Below are 23026 nucleotides of genomic sequence, written 5' to 3'. Positions count from 1 at the left end.
TGCGATCAAAAAAATGCATGCCCTACAGATATCAAAGGTATAAGAAGTTTCCTTGGTCATGCTGGTTTCTATAGAAGGTTCACTAAAGACTTCTCTAAGATTTCTAGGCCTCTTACCAATCTCTTGCAAAAGGATATTCCTTTTGTTTTTGACAATGATTGTGAGGAAGCCTTCGAAATACTTAAGAATGCCTTGATAACTGCGCCTATTGTTCAACCACCTGATTGGAACTTACCTTTAGAAATCATGTGTGATGCTAGTGATTATGTTGTTGGTGTTGTCCTAGGACAAAGAGTTAATAATAAGTTGAATGTTATTCACTATGCTAGTAAAACTCTAGACAGTGCCCAAAGCAACTATGCTACTACGGAAAAGGAATTTTTAGCAGTCGTGTTTGCATGTGAAAAGTTCAGGACTTACATAGTTGATTCCAAAGTCACTATTCACACTGATCATGCTGCTATTAAGTACCTCATGGAGAAGAAGGACGCTAAACCTAAACTTATCAGATGGGTTCTCTGGCTACAAGAATTTGATTTGCACGTTGTCGACAGGAAGGGAGATGATAACCCAGTAGCAGATAACTTGTCTAGGTTGGAGAACATTCTTGATGACCCACAACCTATTGACGATAGCTTTCCCGGTTAGCAATTGAATGTCATCAATACTTCACGTAGTGCACCGTGGTATGCTGATTATGCAAACTATATCGTTGCCAAATATATACCACCTAGTTTCACATACTAGCAAAAGAAGAAATTCTTCTTTGACTTGAGACATTACTTTTCGGCTGACCCTCACCTTTATAAGGAAGGAGTAGATGGTGTTATTAGACGTTGTGTACCTGAACATGAACAGGGACAGATCCTACAGAAGTGTCACTCCGAGGCCTACGGAGGACACCATGCGGGAGATAGAACTGCACACAAGGTATTGCAATCACCTTTCTATTGGCCCACTCTCTTCAAGGATGCCCGTAAATTTGTCTTGTCTTGTGACGAATGTCAAAGAATAGGTAAAATCGGTAAACGTCAGGAAATGCCTATGAATTATTCACTTGTCATTGAACCATTTGATGTTTGGGGCTTTGATTATATGGTACCTTTTCCAAAATCCAACGGGTATACTCACATCCTAGTTGTTGTTGATTACGTCACTAAGTGGGTAGAAGCTATCCCCACTAGTAGTGTTGATCACAACACCTCTATCAGGATGCTTAAAGAAGTTATTTTCCCTAGATTTGGAGTCCCTAGATATCTAATGACCGACGGTGGTTCACATTTCATTCATGGTGCTCTCCGTAAAACACTTGCTAAGTACGATGTCAACCATAGAATTGCATCTCCCTATGACCCTCAGTCCAGTGGTCAAGTAGAGCTAAGCAATAGAGAGATTAAACTGATTCTGCAAAAGACTGTCAACAGGTCTAGAAAGAATTGGTCTAAGAAGCTCGATGATGCACTGTGGGCTTATAGAACTGCCTATAAGGATCCCATGGGCATGTCTCCGTACAAAATGGTGTACGGTAAAGCATGTCATTTACCTCTTGAGCTAGAGCATAAAGCTTATTGGGCAATCAAAGAGCTCAACTTTGATTTCAAACTTGCTGGTGAGAAGAGGTTATTTGATATTAGCTCGCTTGATGAATGGAGAACTCATGCATATGAGAATGACAAGTTGTTCAAAGAAAAGGTTAAGAGGTGGCACGATAAAAGGATACAAAAGCGTGAGTTCAATGTAGGTGATTATGTCTTGCTATATAATTCTCGTTTAAGATTTTTTTTGCAGGCAAGCTTCTCTCTAAATGGGAAGGTCCTTACATTGTTGAGGAAGTATATCGTTCCGGCGCTATGAAGATCAACAACACGGAAGGTAATTGTCCGAGAGTGGTAAATGGGCACAGAATCAAGCATTATATCTCAGGTACTCCCATAAATGTTGAAAGCAATATTATCAATACCATAACTCCGGAGGAATACCTAAGGGATATTTATCAGCCTGTCTCGGACTCCAAAAACGAAGAGGTATGTGTTTCGGTAAGTAAACACACTCCAAAACTTTTCCAGTAGGAATTTTTCTCCGTTTTGGAATATTTAGAAAAATAGAAAAATTGGAAGTAGTCTGGAAAGCGCACGAGGAGGCGACAAGCCTGTCAGGCACAGGCCACCCTCGTGGCCGCGCCTGGGGGGCTTGTGGCCACCTCGTGTGCCTCCCGGACTCCGCTTTCTTGTGGAGTACTCCTTCTGGTCGAAAAAAATCATTATATATTCTCCCGAAAGGTCTGACCCTCGTATCATGCGAATTTTCTCTATTTTCGTTTCGAGCCTGTTTTCTGCCGTAGATTTAGGTCAAGATGTCTTCTCAGGATTCAGAGGGGGAGAGCTATGTAGCTAATTACCTTGCAAACCCCAAGGTCTATGGGGACTTGGATCGTTATGGCTGGACCACTGATGAGGAAGAAGATTATAAACCCAAGGGGAAGGAAGGAACAAGTTCCGATGAGGAGGAGGCTCCTTACCTCCACCTGAAAACACCCATGTGGAGTTCAAGAAGTTGAGCCTCCCTCACTCAAGGAAGAATCCTAAGACTCTGTTTATTCCTTCTCGTTTCTTGCAGGAGAGTAAGCAAGAATTATGCCAAAGGGTGTTAAGGCTTGAAGAGGAAAATGATGATCTGAGGGAGCAGAATTTTATGCTCAGGTGGAAATTAAACAAGGTCAAGGCCTCTGCAACAACTCCACCACCATCACCTCCAAAGGAAGATAACTAAGCACGGGTATGGGCAATCCCGTTGTCTTGTGCCAAGCTTGGGGGAGGTGCCCCGGTATCGTATCACCATCACATCTTTTGCCTTTACCTTTGTTTTAGTTTGTTCCTTTTCAGTTTTCTCTTTCTCTAGTAGATTAAAGGTCTTAGTGTTTTAGACTTGAGTTTTGCTTTGTGTCACCCCGATGTATTCGAGCTCGTGAGCCATATAATAAACAGTGTCTTAGTTGAGGGCTTCGCCTCTTGCCATGATAAAAAAGGTGAGAAAAGAACAAAAGTATGAAAGATCATGCAATGATCTTATGGAAGTGATGGCTTCACATATAAAAATAATGATGATTGAAACTTGTTGAGGGTAGACAAACGTAGACCTTGGTCATTGTTGCAATTAATAGGAAGTGATAAAGAAGGAGAGGTTCATATATAAATATATCATCTTTGACACCATCTATATATGATTGTGAACACTCACTAAACTATTACATGCTTAGAAGTAGATGTTGGGCAAGGAAGACAACATAATGAATTGTGTTTGCTTGGTTCCGAACAATGTTATATGACTAGAGATCCCTTAGCATGTGACGATTGCTTCCACCTCATATTAGCCAAAACTTCCACACTAAGTAGAGATACTACTTGTGCATCCATAAACCTTCAACCCCGGTTTTGCCATGAGAGTCCACCATACCTACCTATGGATTGAATAAGATCCCTCAAGTAAGTTGTCATCGGTGCAAGCAATAAAAATTGCTCCCTAAATATGTATGATCTATTAGTGTGTGGAAAATAAACTTTCTACGAACCTGTGATGAGGAAGACATAAAAGCGACGGACTGCATAATAAAGTTCTTTATCACAGGAGGCAATATAAAGTGACGTTCCTCCACACTAAGAGGACGCACATCCAAACCTCAAAAGCGCATGACAACCTCTGCTTCCCTGTGCGAAGGGCCTATCTTGTACCTTTACTTTTTGCCCTTGAAAGAGTCATGGTGATCTACACCAATTCCTTATTTCGCCTTTATCTTGGCTAACATCATATGCTAGGGAAAGATCTATATTCATATGTCAACTTGGAAGTAAGTATTCATGAATTATTATTGTTGACATTACCCTTGAGGTAAATGGTTGGTAGGCGAAACTATAAGCCCCTATCTTTCTCTGTGTCCAACTGAAACTTTGATCTCATGAGTACCACGTGAGTTGTAGAAATTGTAGAAGACAAAAAAGATGATTGAGTATGTGGATTTGCTTTACAAGATCTTATTTGACTCTTTCCGATGTTGTGATAAATTGCAATTGCTTCAATGACTAAAGGCTATCGGTTGTTAATTCTCGGTAAGGTTCTTGATCCATGCTTTACCTTGTGAAGGAATTGTCACTTTAGCATAAGAGTTCATATGATGGTATTGTTGTTCTGATCATGATCATGATGCCTGCATGTTCGTATCTCGTTTTGTCAACACCTCTCTCCCTAAACATGTGGGCATATTTATTGAGCTCGGCTTTCGCTTGAGGACAAGCGAGGTCTAAGCTTGGGGGAGTTGATAGGTCCATTTTGCATCATGCTTTCATGTTGATATTTATCGCTCATTGGGCTGTTATTTCACTTCACGGTGCAATACTTATGCCTTTTCTCTCTTATTTTGCAAGGTTTACATGAAGAGGGAGAATGCCGGCAGCTGGAATTCTGGCATGAAAAAGGAGCAAGTTTGAGATACCTATTCCGCGCAACCCAAAACCGTGAAAATCAAAGTGGATTTTTTTTGGGATTTATACAAAATACCCGGCCGAAGAAGTGTCGGAGGGGCGCTAGCAGGGGGGCCACAAGCCTGCTAGGCACGGCCACCCCCCTGGTCACGCCTAGGGGGCTTGTGGGCTCCCAGCTCGCCCTCTAGCTCCCCCTTTTGCTACAATAAGGGTTTCGGTCTCGAAAAAATCAGGAGGATCCTGTCAGGGAAACTTCCCTCCCGGAGGGGGAAATCGTCGCCATCGTCATCACCAACACTCCTCTCGTCGGAGGGGACTCATCACCATCAACATCTTCATCAGCACCATCTCATCTCCAAACCCTAGTTCATCTCTTCTAACCAATCTCCGTCTCGCGACTTCTATTGGTACTTGTAAGGTTGCTAGCAGTGTTAATAACTCTTCATAGTTGATGCTAGTTGGATTACTTGGTGGAAGAGTTTATGTTCAGATCCTTGATGCTACTCATTACACCTCTAATCATGATTATGATTATGCTTTGTGAGTAGTTACTTTTGTTCCTGAGGACATGGGATAAGTCTTGCTAATAATAGTCATGTGAATTTGGTATCCGTTCGGTATTTTGATCTGTTGTATGTTGTCTTTTCCTCTAGTGGTGTTATGTGAATGTCGAGTACATAACACTTCACCATATTTGGGCCTAGAGGAAGGCATTGGGGAGTAGTAAGTAGATGATGGGTTGCTAGAGTGACAGAAGCTTAAACCCCAGTCTATGCGTTGCTTCGTAAGGGGCTGATTAGGATCCACTAGTTTAATGCTATGGTTAGACGTTGTCTTAATTCTTCTTTCGTAGTTGCGGATGCTTGCGAGAGGGGTTAATCATAAGTGAGATGCTTGTCCAAGTAAGGGAAGTACCCAAGCGCCGGTCCACCCACATATCAAACTATCAAAGTAACGAACGCGAATCATATGAACATGATGAAACTAGCATGACAGAAATTCCCGTGTGTCCTCGGGAGCGTTTTTCCTCCTATAAGACTTCGTTCAGGCTTGTCCCTTGCTACAAAAGGGATTGGGACACTTTGCTGCACCATTGCTACTACTTGTTACTTGTTACTTTTCACCTGCTACGTTTCACCTCACTACACCATCACTTGTTACCGCTACTTTCAGTGCTTGCAGTTATTACCTTGCTGAAAACCATTTATCAGAGCCTTCTGCTCCTCGTTGGGTTCGACACTCTTACTTATCGAAAGGACTACGATTGATCCCCTATACTTGTGGGTCATCAAATACCTTGTGTGTATCAAACGTCACAACGTAACTGGGTGACTATAAAGATGCTCTACAGGTATCTCCGAAGGTGTCCGTTGAGTTAGTATGGATCAAGACTGGGATTTGTCACTCCGTGTGATGGACAGGTATCTCGGGGCCCACTCGGTAATACAACATCACACACAAGCCTTGCAAGCAATGTGACTTAGTGTAAGTCATGGGATCTTGTATTACGGAACGAGTAAAGAGACTTGCCGGTAAATGAGATTGAAATAGGTATGCGGATACTGACGATCGAATCTCGGGCAAGTAACATACCGAAGGACAAAGGGAATGACATACGAGATTATATGAATCCTTGGCACTAAGGTTCAGACGATAAGATCTTCGTAGAATATTTAGGATCCAATATGGGCATCCAGGTCCCGCTATTGGATATTGACCGAGGAGTCTCTCGGGTCATGTCTACATAGTTATCGAACCCGCAGGGTGTGCACACTTAAGGTTCGGCGTTGTTTTATGGTTGGTTACCGAATGTTGTTCAGAGTCCCAGATGAGATCACGGACATCACGAGGGTTTTCGGAATGGTCCGAAAACGATGATTGATATATAGGATGACCTCATTTGATTACCGGAAAGTTTTCGACATTACACGGAATGTACCGGGAGTGACGAATGGGTTCCGGATGTTCACCCGGGGGGCAAGCCCACCCGGGGGAAGCCCATAGGCCTTAGGGGTGCCGCACCAGCCCTTAGTGGGCTGGTGGGACAGCCCAAGAGGCCCTATGCGCAGGGGAGAAAGAAATCAAATGAAAAAAAGGGGAAGTGGGAAAGTGGAGAAGGACTCCACCTTCCAATCCTAGTTGGACTAGGATTGGAAGGGGAGGACTTCCCCCTTGCTTCGGCCGACCCCTTGGGGCTCTCTTGAGCCTCAAGGCAGGTCCCTCCCCCTCCCTCCTATATATACTGAGGTATTAGGGCTGATTTGAGACAACTTTGCCACGACAGCCTCACCACATACCTCCACGGTTTTTCCTCTAGATCGTATTTCTGTGGAGCTCGGGCGGAGCCCTGCTGAAATAGATCACCACCAACCTACGGAGCGCCGTCACGCTGCCGGAGAACTCATCTACCCCTTCGTCTCTCTTGTTGTATCAAGAAGGCCGAGATCATCGTCGAGCTGTACGTGTGCTGAACGCGGAGGTGCCGTCTATTCGGCACTAGATCGGAACGGATCGTGAGATGGATTGCAAGACGGTTCGTGCAACGGATCGCGAGATGGTTCGTGGGACGGATCGCGGGACGGATCGTGGGATGGATCGCAGGACGGTTGTGGCGCGGGGCGGATCGAGGGATGTGAGGACGTTCCACTACATCAACCGCGTTTCTTAACGCTTCTGTTGTGCCATCTACAAGGGTACGTAGATCGGAAATCTCCTCTCGTAGATGAACATCACCATGATAGGTATTGCGTGTGCATAGGAGAAATTTTGTTTCCCATGCGACGTTCCCCAACAATTATTATATTTCCTTGTTCATGATAATTGTCTATTGTTCATGCTATAATTGTATTAACCGGAAATATGCCATGGAAGCAATAATAAAATGGTTATTATTATATTTCCTTGTTCATGATAATTTTCTACTGTTCATGCTACAATTGTATTAACTGGAAACCGTAATACATGTGTGAATACATAGACCACAACATGTCCCTAGTGAACTCGAGTTGGCTAGCTTGTTGATCAATAGATGGTCATGGTTTCCTGGCCATGGACATTGGATTTCATTGATAACAGAATCACATCATTAGGAGAATGATGTGATGGACAAGACCCAATCTTAAGCATAGCACAAGATCGTGTAGTTCGTCTGCTAGAGCTTTTATAATGTCAAGTATCATTTCCTTAGACCATGAGATTGTGAAACTCCTAGATACCGTAGGAATGCTTTGGGTGTATCAAACGTCACAACATAATTGGGTGATTATAAAGGTGCACTACATGTATCTCCGAAAGTGTCTCTTGGTTTGGTACGAATCGAGACTAGGATTTGTCACTCTGTTTGACGGAGAGGTATCTCTGGGCCCACTCGGTAATACACCATCATAATGAGCTCAATGCGACTATGGAGTTAGCCACGGGATCATGTGTTATTGAACGAGTAAAGAGACTTGCTGGTAACGAGATTGAACAAGGTATAGGGATACCGACAATCGAATCTCGGGCAAGTATCATACCGATAGATAAAGGGAATTGTATATGGGATTGAGTAAATCCATGACACAGTGGTTCATCCGATGAGATCATCGTGGAACATGTGGGATCCAACATGGGTATCCACATCCCGTCGTTGGTTATTGGCGGGAAAGGTGTCTCGGTCATGTCTGCATGGTTCCCGAACCCGTGGGGTCTACACACTTAAGGTTCGGTGACACCAGAGTTGTGATGGGAATTGTATATGTGGTTACTAAAGGTTGTTCGGAGTACCTTATGAGATCCCGAACGTCATGAGGAGTTCCGGAATAGTCCGGAAGTGAAGATTTATATATGGGAAGTCCAATTTCGATCACCGGAAAGGTTTCGGGGTTTATCGGTATTGTACTAGGATCACCGAAAGGGTACCGGGGGTCCACCTGTCCCGGAGGGCCACATGGGCCGAAAGTGGGAGGGAACCGTCCCCTGGTGGGCTGGTGCGAGCCACCATAGGGGGCCCAAGGCGCCTAGGGCAAAACCCTAGGGTGTGGGGCTGCCTCCCTCCAACTTAGGAGGCAAGCCACCCTAGGGCCGTCGCCCCCCCCTCTCCTAGGGCTGTCGCCACCCCTCCCCCTCCTAGGGCTGCCGCCGCCCCTCCTAGGGTTTGCTAGGGTGGTCGGACCTCTCTCCCCTCCCTCCTATAAATAGTGGGGGTTTCGCAGGGCTACACACACCCTTGAACCTCTCCCCTTGGCGCAACCCTACCTCTCCACTTCTCCTCCTCCGTGGTGCTTGGCGAAGCCTTGTCGGAGAACCACAAGCTCCACCGCCACCACGCCGTCGTGCTGCCGGAGCTCTCCCTCAACTTCTCCTTCACCCTTGTTGGATCAAGAACGAGGAGACGTTCCCGGGCTGTAGGTGTGTTGAACGCGGAGGCACCGTTCGTTCGGTGCTTGGATCGGATCCCCGCGAGTACGACCGTGTTCATAGGAAAGCTTACGCTTAGCGATCTTCAACGATATGCAGATGCTCTACCTCTCTCGTTTCTGGTATCTCCTAGATTGATCTTGGGGACACGTAGGAAAATTTTGAATTATTACTACGTTCCCCAACATGCGCGGCTCCACATGTCCAGCGGTGGCTTCTGCCTCCCGCTGGAAAGGTGAATATGAATGTTGATGGAGCTGTGGCTCGCTCACATCGGGGAGGGGCGGTTGCAGTAGTTTGCAGAGATCAGCCATTGTTTTCCCTTTCACCAATGAACCTCAAATTTTGGAGACGTATGCTTGTCGTGAAGCACTAGCTCTTGTTGAGGATCTTGTCGTCCAAGACATCTGCGTTGCTTCAGATTGCCAGGGGTGGTAAACGATATTTCTCGAGGCACGGAAGGTCCTAATGTTGCTATAATACATGAAATTAGGCGCAATTGTAATATTTTCTTTAAAGAAAGGGTTTGCCGCCCTGCCCATTTTATTGGAAATGAAGCAGACAACACCAAACTACGGCTCAAACGAACCTCCACCAACTAAAAAGAACTAAAGACACCCAGATCGGGCATAGCACGAAGGGAATGTCCTGGGAAGCTCGGTCTGGATCAACCAAACAACTACATAAATGTGCATCCAAGCATTCTTGGGTTCGAACAAACAACAACATCCTGAAACTTTATTATTACAGACCAGGGAAAGATAAGTCAAGTACTTAGATCCATGCTATCAGCATGAGCAACGGAGTCCAGGAGCAGAACGAACATCTTCAGTGTGTCCACTTGTACAGTGTCGCAGAGTACCAACCATTGTTGCAAAATCCCTCTTAGCTTGGCAAGGCCGAAGCCCAAACCTCTCCATGTGTGCCCCTGGAAACAGAATTGTAATAGATTTACCTCGATATCTTTTCTTTTGAGTCTAGGATCTTTAATTTCGAGTCGCATAATCTCGTCAAGTTCGCGTGTAATTTAGAAGTAGGTAGACATTTGTGGCTGGATATTCCCCATGACACCAACCTTGTATCTATAATCATATCTACTACTAATAAACAATCCAACACATTCATCACTTGGTGCACCCACACTAACGTACACAGAGCAACCCCAACAAATCCGAGCCACATCATTAGGTCCACTCATTTGGATGTAACTATCCACATAATAATCAACCCTCATCAAAAGTGCGTTTAGGAATTTCAATGAGCGGACGAAAACTCTGGCATCCACGGTTCGCGGAAGCGAATAAAAGGTTCCGGCAGCCAACTAATCTCATCCCTAAATTAGCGCTAACCTCCTAATATCATCCCAAATATAGCGCTAACCACTTTGGCCACGCAAATATCCTCCAAGAAAGCAAAGTGGACGCGCATGGGGCGGCCACTAGCGAAGGGGGTTGCACCTGCTCCCCCTCGACTCTAGGGTCGCAATGGTCTTCTCCATGAGGGCGAAGTGGCTGCACGCGGAGTGGCCGGCGGCAAGCTAGGCCGCACGCAATCCCCGGACGCGGTGGCGCCCGCATCCCTCCCTCTTGGGTCACACCGGGCTCCTTCCTAAGCATTGCGTGAGCTACTTCCAAAACATATCAAAAGTCAGCCACGCATATGTTTTTTAGCTTAGATTTCTTCTAGGGTGTTATATGTATTTCAGTGTATTTGTATTAGTCTCGACGTGCAACAAAATTACTACTATGATACAGAAAATCTAACAAATTATATGTATTGATGCTTCCTTGAGTCTACTACTAATAGGATTGCATTATGTTTTTTACTCAAAAGCAGTAGGAGCTTATCCTTGATTCAAGTCGAAGAATGAAGTATGAACCCATTTTTATCCAATTTACGTGGATTGGCTGCCCTAGAATGTATTGCTAAGCATCACCTCTATATTATAAGGAGATTACCTTTGAATTGAGAATTACTATCTCCAATAAAATATGGTTGGCCAGTGCTAAAAAGAGTAGCGTTGTTGCACTACAAATCATATGGTACAGTAAGAAGGTACATTCCTTTGGTACATGTTTCTCTGTGGTGTATATCCTTTTGTTCCGTGGAACTAGAAATAGTATAGGTATGTAAATGAAATTACGGCTGCAATATTGTGTTTGAGATTTCGATACTATATTTACAATATTTAAGTGCGGATGAGAGAGTGGTTCTTATTTTTATCATGGAAAGGTTGATTAAAGTTGATCATCCAGAATTAAAGAAGCATATGTGATGTATAAATTATGTTTTCATTAGAGATGTCTTAACGAAGATGTATTCTGATTTAACTTCACAAATCTCAGTATCTTTGTCATGATGTTTATCTATAACCATTCAGGTCAGGAGTTTGTGGAATGCATTAGTCTATGACTAATCGGTTCGAAGTACCATGTTCTCGATCAAGCAAGGTTGTTTGCACCTTTACCATTGTCTTCAATGGTCTTCCTCATCGGACACGGGGAGGTACACACCACCACTGCCACTCCATCACTATCATTATCGCTCCCCGGGATTGGGTTTTGACAATTTGTTCTGTATGTGTTGTTTTTTGCAGTACATCGTGAGGGTCGGGTGTAACCTCCTCCCGGTGCTCCCTAAAGTGTTCAAGGGCATCAAGCAGATTGATGTCGTCGGATGGGGCTCCCAGCTTCAGTCACAGCTTAGCTTTTCTCCCCTCGATGCATGTTTCTTTCATAACTCTCAAGATTTACATGACTATCTAGCATGAAATGTGTTCAATAAGCTATCTTTTCAAGGAGGCATGTGCAGTTGGGTTCGCTGAGGAGAACGGGACATTGGAAGACATATGGGAGATGGTTTCACGTAGAGATCTTGTGCTTTGTTCATCTTAGATTCTGAACAGGTGTGCATCATGCTAACTAGCTTTATGCGTGATCTTGAGTTTTCGTTTGTCAAGTGTTTCTTTAGATTAGGCTCAGTGTTAGGATGATCTTTGCTTGCATCATGTTGGTTTAATTAATTAATTTAACTTGCATGTTGTGTCTCAAGCAAACTATGAATCATTATCATGACTTGTGAGGTCCCACCACCACTTTATTCTACCCTTGTGACTGAAGTTCTAATCTGTTTGGAACTAAAGCCAAATGTTTCTTATTAGGAAGATGACCTGCACAACTTCTGAGATTGTATTTCTTCACACACACACTTATCATTCACTTTTATTATTCAAATCTCTATATGGTCGTTATAGATGCTTCTGTTACGTGGATTTATCACCGTTTTTCATGTTTTGTTATAAATAGAACTGACTCTGTATTGGTATATTTGTGAAGAGGGAGCAGTACATAGTAAATTTTATTTCATGCACGAAAGCTTCCGTTACACAAAAGTTAAGTAATCTTAATATAAAAATGAAATTCAATACTCATACGAATAACTAATCTTAATATGAATGCAGAATTCAATAATCCCATGAATTTCATAGATTGCTTTGACCGAGACGTGCGTGCACATGCATACTTACTAGTTAAATAAGGCCCTGTTAGTTTCAAAAGTCGCAGAACTTTTTTAGTCCCAACTAAAAAGTCCCTAGTATCTGTTTGTTTTCAGGGACTAAACAGGGACTAGAGGTCATTAAATGACATGCAAAAAGACCATGTTACCCTAGTAATGTACTAGAAGTTATTAAATGACATGCTGAAAGTGGGGCACTGTTGAAAAAATGTCAAAAAAGTTTCAAAAAGACCCTTTCATATGAACTTCTTCCTTTAGTCCCAAAAGTCTGTGCTGTTTGTTTTGCATGAGACTAAAAGAGACTTTTTTTAGTCTCTACATCAAAATGTCGCTGAAAACAAACACCCCCTAAGGGTGTGTTTGGTTTCAGGATGAGGTGGAATCGGACGGGTTGGTTCCATCCCTAGCAGCCGTTCTCGTGTTTAGTTGGGTTAGGAATCGGAATTGGGTCATCCGCATGCAGGGAATATTCCCTCCAGATGCTTCACCAAGTGATTCCGTCGATTTGAAGGAACCGACTCGTTATTCGTCCATGAAAGCAAGGGAAAAAAAAGAAATAACCAAGCAATTCTCACCGCGCTCACCCCCGCACCCGAACAAAAGTTTTCGTGGTTATTTTTTCGTGGTTATATTTTTCATTTTACTTGATTATTTTTTTCGTGGTTATTTTTTCATTTTCATGATTATTTTTCGTAAATATTTGGTATGTACTCATGATCATATATTTTTATTTGCATGTGTTGAAAATAGAATGAAAATGTTGCTGAAAATTTTAATTATAGGCTTATCAAATGCAAAGAACTCTATTTGTTCAGAGAAGTAATCTCACCATTTACAGATTCTTCTCATTTCATCTCTCCAACTAAACACCGGGACGGAACCAACCCATGACATTTTTTATCATCAACTGAACACAAGGATGGAACCAACCCGTAACTTTGGAATGGAACCATGACATTCCATGACTTTTGATCCTCAAACCAAACACACCCTAAGAGCATGGTTAATAGTATAGCCAACCGCTGGCTATAAGCAGTCTTATAGCCCATCTTATAGCTAGCTTGTACAATAGTTAGCTATAAAATAACACTACTTTTATTATGGCTCACCTTTCATTCTCACAAAGCACCTAGGAGCACGTGTTAGCGCTGGCTCTTCACGAAGAGTCGGCTTCCCTTCTCTTTCCTCTTCTCTCTCATACAACTCAGCATAAATATAGTATTTTAATCCTTACACCCTGCTGACTGTACCTTAGGCCTTCCGTAATGCATTGTCTCTTAGCGCGGTATCCTAGGTAGTATACGATCGTTAGATACAACCATCCTAATGTATTGTATGTTAAGTGTCGTATCTTAGTAAGCATGTATTTAATGATTTTGGCCTCATACTAATATGTGATTGGTCTAACAAGTTATTTTGCCTATGATACCGTGCAAGAGCCGTATCCTAAATAAGATACAACAACCTCCTCTTTCCTCAATAAATATAGTGACACGTCAGCATTTTGACTATGATATTGTGCCAAGATACTACCATTACGGAAGGCCTTATTGTACTTGCTCTAAAGAGGGATGTGGTTCCATTACGGTTGACCGACAAAAGAAGACGTTTTTCTTTTTAAATGAGGAAAAAAGAAGTTTTTATGGGACGGAACAGAGGTAATATAATTGAACGAAGCAATTTTCGTTTCTTCCAACACGTTACACTATCTACAACTTCTCAACCGTACAGGGAAGCACTGGACTAAACAAGCGTGCTGCAGGAGGCCGTGGCGGGGTCGTACAACGCCGGTAGCAGGTACTTCCTCCCGTTGGCGCCGTTGGCATTGTAGCTGGCGCCGGTGGTGGGGTCGACGAGCAGGTTGCCGGCGTAGCCCGGGTAAGCGCCGCTACCGTAGACGCCGGGGCACGCCGAGCACGCCTCCAGCGACGCGCCCTTAGGGCCCTGGTAGTAGCCGTCCCCGTATGGGTTGCTCACCGTACCGGCCACCATGGTGGCCAGGACTATCACCATACCGTCCATGCCGACTTCGCCGTTGGGCGCCACCAGGGGCGCGCCCTGCGGCCCGTACTGCGGCTGCGCGAACGGCCACGCGCACTGCCCGGGGCACTGCTTCACGGAGTTGCCGACCCAGATATGCGTGGAGTCGCCGCCAGCGGACGACCCGTGCCTGCCGCACCGGCTGCTGCACAAGCCCTCCACGGCGACGTCCTCGTCGGTGAGCACCAGCGCGATGCCGCCCTTCTTGGCGCCGATGCTCGCGGCGAGCTCGTCGATCTGGGCCAGAGTGAGCGACGTGCCGAGGGAGCACTGCTCGTCGGTGACCTGCTCGGCGAGGAGCACACGCGTAGCGCCTGCCTGGCCGTTGGCGGCAGCCGCCTTGGACAGGTAGAGCTGCTCGATGGCGCCCCACCACTGCCCGACCGAGGGTGTGGCGGCCCCGTTGGGCGCGGAGTTTAGCGAGACGACGAAGTCGGAGACGATGGACCTCTGCGCGGGCGTGAACTTGCCGTACCAGAGGATGGAGACGGGGATGTCGCCGCTGAGCACGCCTCCCTGGTGGTACGTGAGCCGGTCGCTCTCCGGAGGCACGTACAGCTCCATCAGCCTCCTGCTGCCCGCAGAGAGCTGCGCCAGGCTTAACACCATGGTCACTACCAGAGCGATCATAGCCATTGCCGACCTGCTGAAATTGCACCCGTGGGAATGAAACACTTGCGAACTCGATATCTAACACTCGTCGGTGATCGAGCTCCCCTACTTTTGCTTGTGACTTGATGCTGTGGTGATGGGATGAGTGGCAACACCGCCCATGCCTCGTATTTATAGGCGTGGTGGCGACTTCAACGATGGTTCCTATCCTGCTCGCGTGTACCCCTACCGGCTACCGGCCTACGTGCCGCAGCAGTATGATGCGGGGAGGGAAGGGAGGCATGGCGGGGGGGACAGAGCGGGGGCAGCGATGAGCTGTGAACCGCACGCACGCCGGAGCGTGTCGCTCGCGCCGCGCGCCGCGCTGCCCAGTTGCTTCCGGGCACGGCTCCAGACGCAGCGGCGACGCACGCGAGTCAAATTTGGAGCGATACTCTATTCCCGCTCCAACGGATGACGACTTGGATGTGCAGATTCCCGTCGCCTATCGATGAGCGCCACAGCTGTCCGCGGAAGGTTCCCAAGAGCAGAAGGGGGTCAGCTTTGGGCGGATGGATGGATAAGTTTCAGTGAACTCAGGATGAGCTTCCATGCAGTGGCGGAGCTCCCCGGTGGGCAGGGTATGGCACCTGCCATACCTTGATTTGTAGCAAAAACAAATTTATACCTAATACTAATCACTACTTAACCCGGCCACTAAGCCCATTAGCCCAACCGGTGCGGTCCTCTCCCTGTGGCAGTTCGCACCAACACAGGCCATTACGAGCACGGACCATCCCAGTCTCCACGACACGCACAGAAGCACCGCACCGGCGCATCCTCTGTGCATATCAAACCCTAGGCGGCGGCTGCTCCAACTCCGGGCGACACCGCAGCGGCGCGGGCCAGCAAACGGGCGGCGGCGGCGCGGGTTCAGCCGGGGCTGCTGCTTGCGGCGGCGCGGGCCAGTAAACGGGCGACGGCTGGGGCGCTGGGCTCCGACTCCGAGGGACGCCGCGGCGGCGTGCAGGTTCAGCCGAGGCTGCGGCCTTCGGGGGCGCGGGCCAGCAAACGGGCGGCGGCGGCTGGCCCCTCGGCAAACGGGGCTGGGGATTACCCCCAAATTTTTAGAAGGAGATTACCTCCAGATTTTCTGATTGCCCATCAAATTTCTAGTTTTTTAATTTTTGAAGATGGAAAGGAAGGGAAAGAACATAGCAAATCCAAAGAAAATGAGAGGAGGTAGTTTCTCTTTTTTTTTTTAAATCTTGTAGCATTTTTACAGCAGCTTCAAGTCTTTAATTCAAGCAAATATGTTTGTAGTGATGTATCATGTATTAATGTTGTGAATTGTAGGTTTGACAAGATATTTTGAAGTGCTTGGTAGTGGCAGCAGCTCGAAATCGAACCCAAGCACCCAGGAAAGTGTCAATATTTCTGTACATGCCACTCAAGTGGAAGAACAAACTATAGATTCTGTTGAAGCTATAGTGGAAGAGAATGTTGAAGTTCATGGAGTAGAAGGTATAACTGTTTTTAGTGAAGATTATATAAATGGTGATCCAGGACTTCGCATTTCACTTGATAGATTTGCCTCCAACATTAAAGATGATGTTAGATTTGCTTATATACGAATGGGTGCAACTCAACCAACAAGTTGCACTTTTCCCCCGAATAGAGATGGTAGATGCTTCCGGCCACAATGGTATAAGGAATTTGATTGGTTGGAATATAGTGCAACAAAGCATAAGGCCTATTGCTTCTATTGTTTTCTTTTTAAGCATGACCGAATGGATGATAAGTTTGGGCATGATGTTTTCTCCAAATTGGGTTTTGATTGTTGGAAAAATGCGGTTGCCGCATTCCGTAAACATGTTGGTGGTCCATGTAGCATCCACAATATTTCAAAAACAGCATGTGATGATTTTAAAAATCAAAGGGCAAGTGTGAAAAGTAAAGTTACAACTTATAGCAAAGATGCACTGGTCAAGTATGAAACTCGTGTGGACACATCTTTGGGCATTGTAAGTTATCTAGCATTGCAAGGTGAACCATTTCGTGGACACGATGAATCCACTACTTCTTTGAACAAGGGAAACTTTTTAGAGCTACTTGATTGGGTGAAAGAAAGAATTCCAGAAGTGAAAGTTGCATTTGATGAGCTTTGCCCTAAGAATGCCAAAATGACTTCCGGAAAAATTCAAAAAATCCTTGCTTCTCATTGTGCAAATGCGGTCACCACAGCAATAAAAGAAGAGATGGGTGATTGTCGTTTCTCGGTTCTTATTGATGAGTGTCGAGATATATCTGTGAAAGAACAAATGGCCGTGGTTCTCAGGTATGTGTTTAAGTTTTAAGTGTATGTGTGCGTTTTGATCATTTTGTTCTATGTAGTGGTCAACTAATTTTATGACTTTCCATAGGTATGTGAGCAAGCAAGGAGAGACCATTGAACGATTTTTAGGCATTAAACATGTCCCGGACACAACATCTGCTTCTTTAAAGAAAGCATTGTTGGAGGTTTTTGCTAAACACGGTCTAGTTGTTGCACGACTACGAGGGCAAGGGTATGATGGGGCATCTAATATGAGAGGGGAATTCAATGGCCTGCAGAAGTTAATTCGAGATGAGAACCCATATGCTTTCTATATCCATTGCTTTGCCCACCAATTGCAGTTGGTAGTTGTTGCTGTTTCGAGATGCTGCAAGGGTGTTGAGGATTTTTTTGAATATGTGACCATGATTGCTAATCTTAGTACTTCATCTTGCAAGAGGAAGGATAAATTGCTTGACAAGCAAAAAGAAGTTCTTTTGGATAAGATTGAGAGAGGTGAGATGCCCACGGGAAGAGGGAGAAATCAAGAAACATCCTTGGTCAGACCCGGAGATACAAGATGGGGCTCTCATTACACAACCTTATCTCGCATTGAATCAATGTGGGATGCAGTCATAGAAGTTCTGGGCATTGTGGAGGATGATGTGCATGTTCCATGTAGGGCAGGAGGTTTGGTTCATCAAATGGAGACTTTTAGCTTCGTATTCATTCTGAAGATGATGCTAAAAATCCTTCGTATGACAAATGATTTGTCTCTTCTATTGCAAAAGAAGGATCAAAATGTTGTTCAGGTATGTGATATTGTGATGGATCTTGTTATATGTAGACACCTTCTATAATCTATGATATATTTCTCTCATGTAAACAAACATGCGTCTAAAATTGTAATTGTCTCATTTCAGGCAATGTCATTGGTTACAGATGTGAGAACACGTTTGATCAACTGGAGAAATGATGGTTGGGTGCCACTCTTGGAAGATGTCAAAGCCTTTTGCACCAAAAATGACATTCCAATACCAAAGATGGATGACATCTTTACAAAGTGGGGAAAATCAAGAAAAGGTGGACGAAACAATGTCACAGCTGATCATTTTTTCCGTGTGGACACCTTCTATGCTGCTATAGACTCCATCATCACAGAGTTTGATCACCGTTTTAATGAGGTATCTTCAGAGCTGCTCCAGAACTTCTCTTGTCTTGACCCAAGAAATTCTTTTTCTAGGTTCAATATGAATAAGCTTGCTAGACTCACAGAGATTTATCATGAGGATTTCTCAGATTATGAACGTGAACATATAGTTGATAATCTTGAGCTATTCATTATCCATATGAGAAGAATTGAAGATTTTAGAGATTGTCATGATATTGCAAGCCTAGCTAAAAGGATGGTTGAACTTGAAAGGCATGTCATGTTTCCTACTGTTTATCGTCTCATTGAGTTAGCATTGCTACTACCGGTAGCGACGGCAACAGTTGAAAGAGCCTTCTCATCAATGAAAATCATCAAGACCGAGTTGCGCAGCAAGATGTGTGATGGCTGGCTTAATGACTTAATGGTGTGTTACATTGAGCGAGGGATCTTCAAAAGTATTGATCTTCGTAAAATTAAGGAAGATTTTCAGAAGGAGGGTAGGGCACTGCCATTGCCAGGGTCTTCTAGACGTCATTAAAAGCTTCATTATCGGTATGTTTTAGGTTTTGTTTTTCATTGAAACATGTCTACATTCTCATTATCGGTGTGCATTGTTAATGTCTATTGACTCTTTTGATTCGCATAAAAAAATCTTAGTGAGACTTCGCCCCACCTTAAAAAAATTTCGTGGTCCGCCTCTGCTTCCATGTATGACGGTGGCGCCGGGGAGTGCAAAGCTTACACCGGCCAAACCACGGTCCGATCCTTCACTAGTCATGGCCGGCGCCGGCGCCCGGCGGGGAGTATGTACCTAGCATTCTGCTACCTTGCTTCGAGCATCTCCACCCGTGCCCCCAAAAGCCTCCTCAGTTCTTTATTTATTCGGCGCTGCTATACGTACGATGAAATGCGTCCGATCTTCGTCCGATCCTACGTGGCTGGTGCCGTTCCGCACGCGAAGGTCGTGGCCCGTCTCCCGATCTGGTCTCGCCATCTCCTCAAACCACTCCTATTGGCTCGGCTGGGAGCAGCGCCCCGCCAGCATCAGCGACGATGAGGGCCCCAAGCCGCGCACGCTGCAGCGCGAGCCGTCGCCCGAGCGGCCCATGCCGTCGAGGTCCTTCGGAGCCGTGTACAGACGGAAGCGCCGCCAGAGACCGCCGCCCGAGCCGGAGGACCTCGGCAACGGCGACGAAGGCAGCGACAGGAGGTTCGGGCTGGTGTTCACTAGGAAGCACAAGCGTGCCAAGCTCGCCCCTTTCGGCCAGGGCGGTGGCAACATCCTGTGCTCCTCGTCCAGGGAGTTGGCTTCGAGCGTCGGGCTCCTTGAGGACGCACATTTTCTGGGTGGCGCTGTCGGCAGCCGCAGCGCCGTGCTCGTCGTCCTCGTGGACGCGTCTTCCCCCGGGAGCTCGAGCGAGTTCTCGCGCTTCCTCCTGCCGGTGTTGCTATGGCTGCGCTGGCGCGAGCGGAGCCATGTCCAGAGCCTGGCCTCGTTTCTTCTGGCCTCGCCGGCTGTTGCCACCGCGTTTGCTTTGCACGGGGTTGGGCTGCTGCTTTACGATGGAGAGCGTCGGACAGTTATCGGATGTAAAACGTCATATGTGAAGCAATTCCGTTATTTATTTTGCTGAGGAAAAAAAAGATCTAGTCACGTTCTAGGCAGCCCGTTTTTCACCGATTAGAATCGAAATTGGTCCCGACGGTCCCAGGCCGAACCCAGCGTGCTGGGGGCGTCCGGAGCGACGGCGAAAGTAAAAAACGACGCGTAGGCCCCATATCAGGTGGGAAAAAGGGTTTTCCTCCTTCAAATTCGCCCCTCGCGCACTACGCCTTTCGTCGCCGTGTTGATCCCCGCGTCGCCCACCTATCTGCCGCCGCTACAAAGGCCATCTCCTTATCGACGAAGGAGGGTACACCGCGGCTTCGCCTCCCCTGCCTCCCCCTGCTTTTTGCCTGGTTTTTCTGGCGCTCCGGGCACACACGCGGGTGTGTGTCTGCCACGCCCCCAGGTGTTCGGAGATTTGCCTAGACGATGGACTTCGACGACGAGGAGGCGTTCGCGGCGTTAATGGAGGAGGAAGCCGACGCCGACACCCAGGATGAAGAGCACCTCATGGTCCTCACCGCTCTGGTCGGACTGTTCGCGAGCAATGCAAAGCCGAGGCGAGGTGGCTTAGCGTTGGGCCGACTAAAGGCAAAGCAGAGGCAACGACTGGAAGTCTATTGCTTGCTCTACATCGACGCTTCTCTGCACGGCGATAAAGTATTTCGCCGCCGTTATCGGATGAGCCGAAAGCTCTTCCTCAGGATTATGAATTCCATCAGGGAGTTTGACGGCTACTTCAAGTGCAAAAAGGATTGCACCGGCACACTTGGATTCACCTCACTCCATAGGTGGACGACAGCTATAAGGATGCTTGCATACGGAGCTCACGGTGATATTCTGGAAGACTATGGATGTATGGCCGAGTCCACCGTCATTGACTGTTTGTACAAGTTCTGAAGGGCAGTGGTGGCTATGTTTGGACCTCAATACTTGCGATCACCCAATGCTGAAGACAGTGATCGGATCCTAGCACAGAATGCAGCAAGAGAATTTCTTGGGATGCTTGGAAGTATCGACTGCATGCATTGGAAATGAAAAATTGTCCATTTTGCTTGGCAGGGGATGTACAAAGGTGCGAAATGAGATTGCAGTGTGGTACTTGAGACAGTGGCCACACATGACCTCTGGATTTGGCACTCCTTCTTTGGTATGCCATGAACTCACAATTACATCAACGTACTGCAACGCTCGAATGTCTTTGCCAAGCTTGTTGAAGGTCATGTTCCTCCGGCTAACTATGAGGTCAATGGGCACCACTACAATAAGGGATACTACCTAGCAGATGGCATCTATCCGAGATGTTCCACATTTGTGAAGACTATCTCAAATCCTGCACCAGGAGACAAGAACTCCTACTTTGCCACGCGTCAAGAAGCTTGCAGGAAGGATGTCGAGCGGGCATTTGGTGTGGTTCAATCTCGTTTTGCTTTTGTCTCGTACCCCGCTAAGACCTGGTCGAAAGATCAAATGTGGGAAGTCATGACTTGTTGTGTCGTCTTGCACAACATGATCATTGAGAGCGAGCAGGAGGAGCTAGTATTTGACACTGAACTATATTACACGCAGGGTCCTCTTGCCTAAGTTTATCACCAGCTACCGACAACCTCGACTGCCTTCCTCAACATGCATTCGGAGATCCGAGACCCACATGTGCATTAACAACTGCAGGACAATTTGGTAGAGCACCTATGGAGGCTCAAGGGCAATGCATAGCTCGATGTGTGATGAATTACGAGCTTTTATTTGTTGAACTTTTTTGATTTGTGTTGATTTGTTGAACTTTTTTTTATATGTATTGCTTTCTATGATGAACTATGTGATAAAAAAATAACTATTGTTCTTCAATTTGTGCCGAAGCATGCCGGGTATGGGTCAAAAGTGGGCCAATTTGCGTCGAAAGTGGGCCGAAATCGGTGGCTAGGGGGCGACCTTGGGGGCGGCTGGGAACCCAAGCCCCCTGCCAATTTTTTCACCGACGCACCCCCACGCGACGCTATTTCACACCCCTCGGGGGCCGAACTGTTGGAAATATGCCCTAGAGGCAATAATAAAATGGTTATTATCATATTTCCTCGTTCATGATAATCGTCTATTGTTCATGCTATAATTGTATTAACAGGAAACAGTAATGCATGTGTGAATAAATAGATCACAATGTGTCCCTAGCAAGCCTCTAGTTGGCTCGCTCGTTGATCAATAGATGATCATGGTTTCCTGATCATGGACATTGGATGTCATTGATAACGGGATCACATCATTAGGAGAATGATGTGATGGACAAGACCCAATCCTAAGCTTAGCACTAGATCGTGTTGTTCGTATGCTAAAGCTTTTCTAGTGTCAAGTATCTTTTCCTTCGACCGTGAGATTGTGCAACTCCCGGATACCGTAGGAGTGCTTTGGGTGTATCAAATGTCACAACGTAACTGGGTGACTATAAAGGTGCACTACGGGTATCTCTGAAAGTATCTGTTGGGTTGGTACGAATCGAGATCGGGATTTGTCACTCCGTGTGACGGAGATGTATCTCTAGGCCCACTCGGTAGAACATCACCATAATGAGCTCAATGTGACTAAGGAGTTAGTCACGGGATGATGTGCTACGGAACGAGTAAAGGGACTTGTCGGTAACGAGATTGAACAAGGTATAGGGATACCAACGACCGAATCTCGGGCAAGTTCTATACCGATAGACAAAGGGAATTGTATACGGGATTGATTGAATCCTTGACATCGTGGTTCATCCGATGAGATCATCATGGAACATGTGGGAACCACCATAGGTATCCAGACCCCGTTGATGGTTATTGGTCGGAGAGGTGTCTCGGTCATGTCTGCATGCCTCCCGAACCCGTAGGGTCAACACACTTACGGTTCGATGACGCTAGGGTTATAGGGAATTATTGTACGAGGTTACAGAAGGTTTTTTG

At 46.0% G+C, this 23026-nt stretch overlaps 1 protein-coding gene across 1 annotated transcript; it reads right to left on the bottom strand.

The window, feature by feature from the left end:
• Positions 1-13977: 13977 nt before the first annotated feature.
• On the bottom strand, positions 13978-15202 carry LOC123402559 (protein PHOSPHATE-INDUCED 1-like). The gene has a single exon (XM_045096480.1). It carries the CDS (start codon positions 15063-15065, stop codon positions 14133-14135), a length of 933 nt encoding a protein of 310 aa, XP_044952415.1. The 5' UTR covers positions 15066-15202; the 3' UTR covers positions 13978-14132.
• Between the last annotated feature and the right edge of the window lie 7824 nt (positions 15203-23026).

The sequence above is a fragment of the Hordeum vulgare genome, chromosome 6H (genome assembly GCF_904849725.1).
Source record: "Hordeum vulgare subsp. vulgare chromosome 6H, MorexV3_pseudomolecules_assembly, whole genome shotgun sequence".
Lineage (NCBI taxonomy): Eukaryota > Viridiplantae > Streptophyta > Magnoliopsida > Poales > Poaceae > Hordeum > Hordeum vulgare.
This window is presented reverse-complemented; position numbering and strand designations above follow the sequence as displayed.

What these genes read in the sequence shown, in the direction of transcription:
- LOC123402559 (XM_045096480.1), bottom strand. Translation starts at nt 15,065, where the DNA reads ATGGCTATGATCGCTCTGGTAGTGACCATGGTGTTAAGCCTGGCGCAG.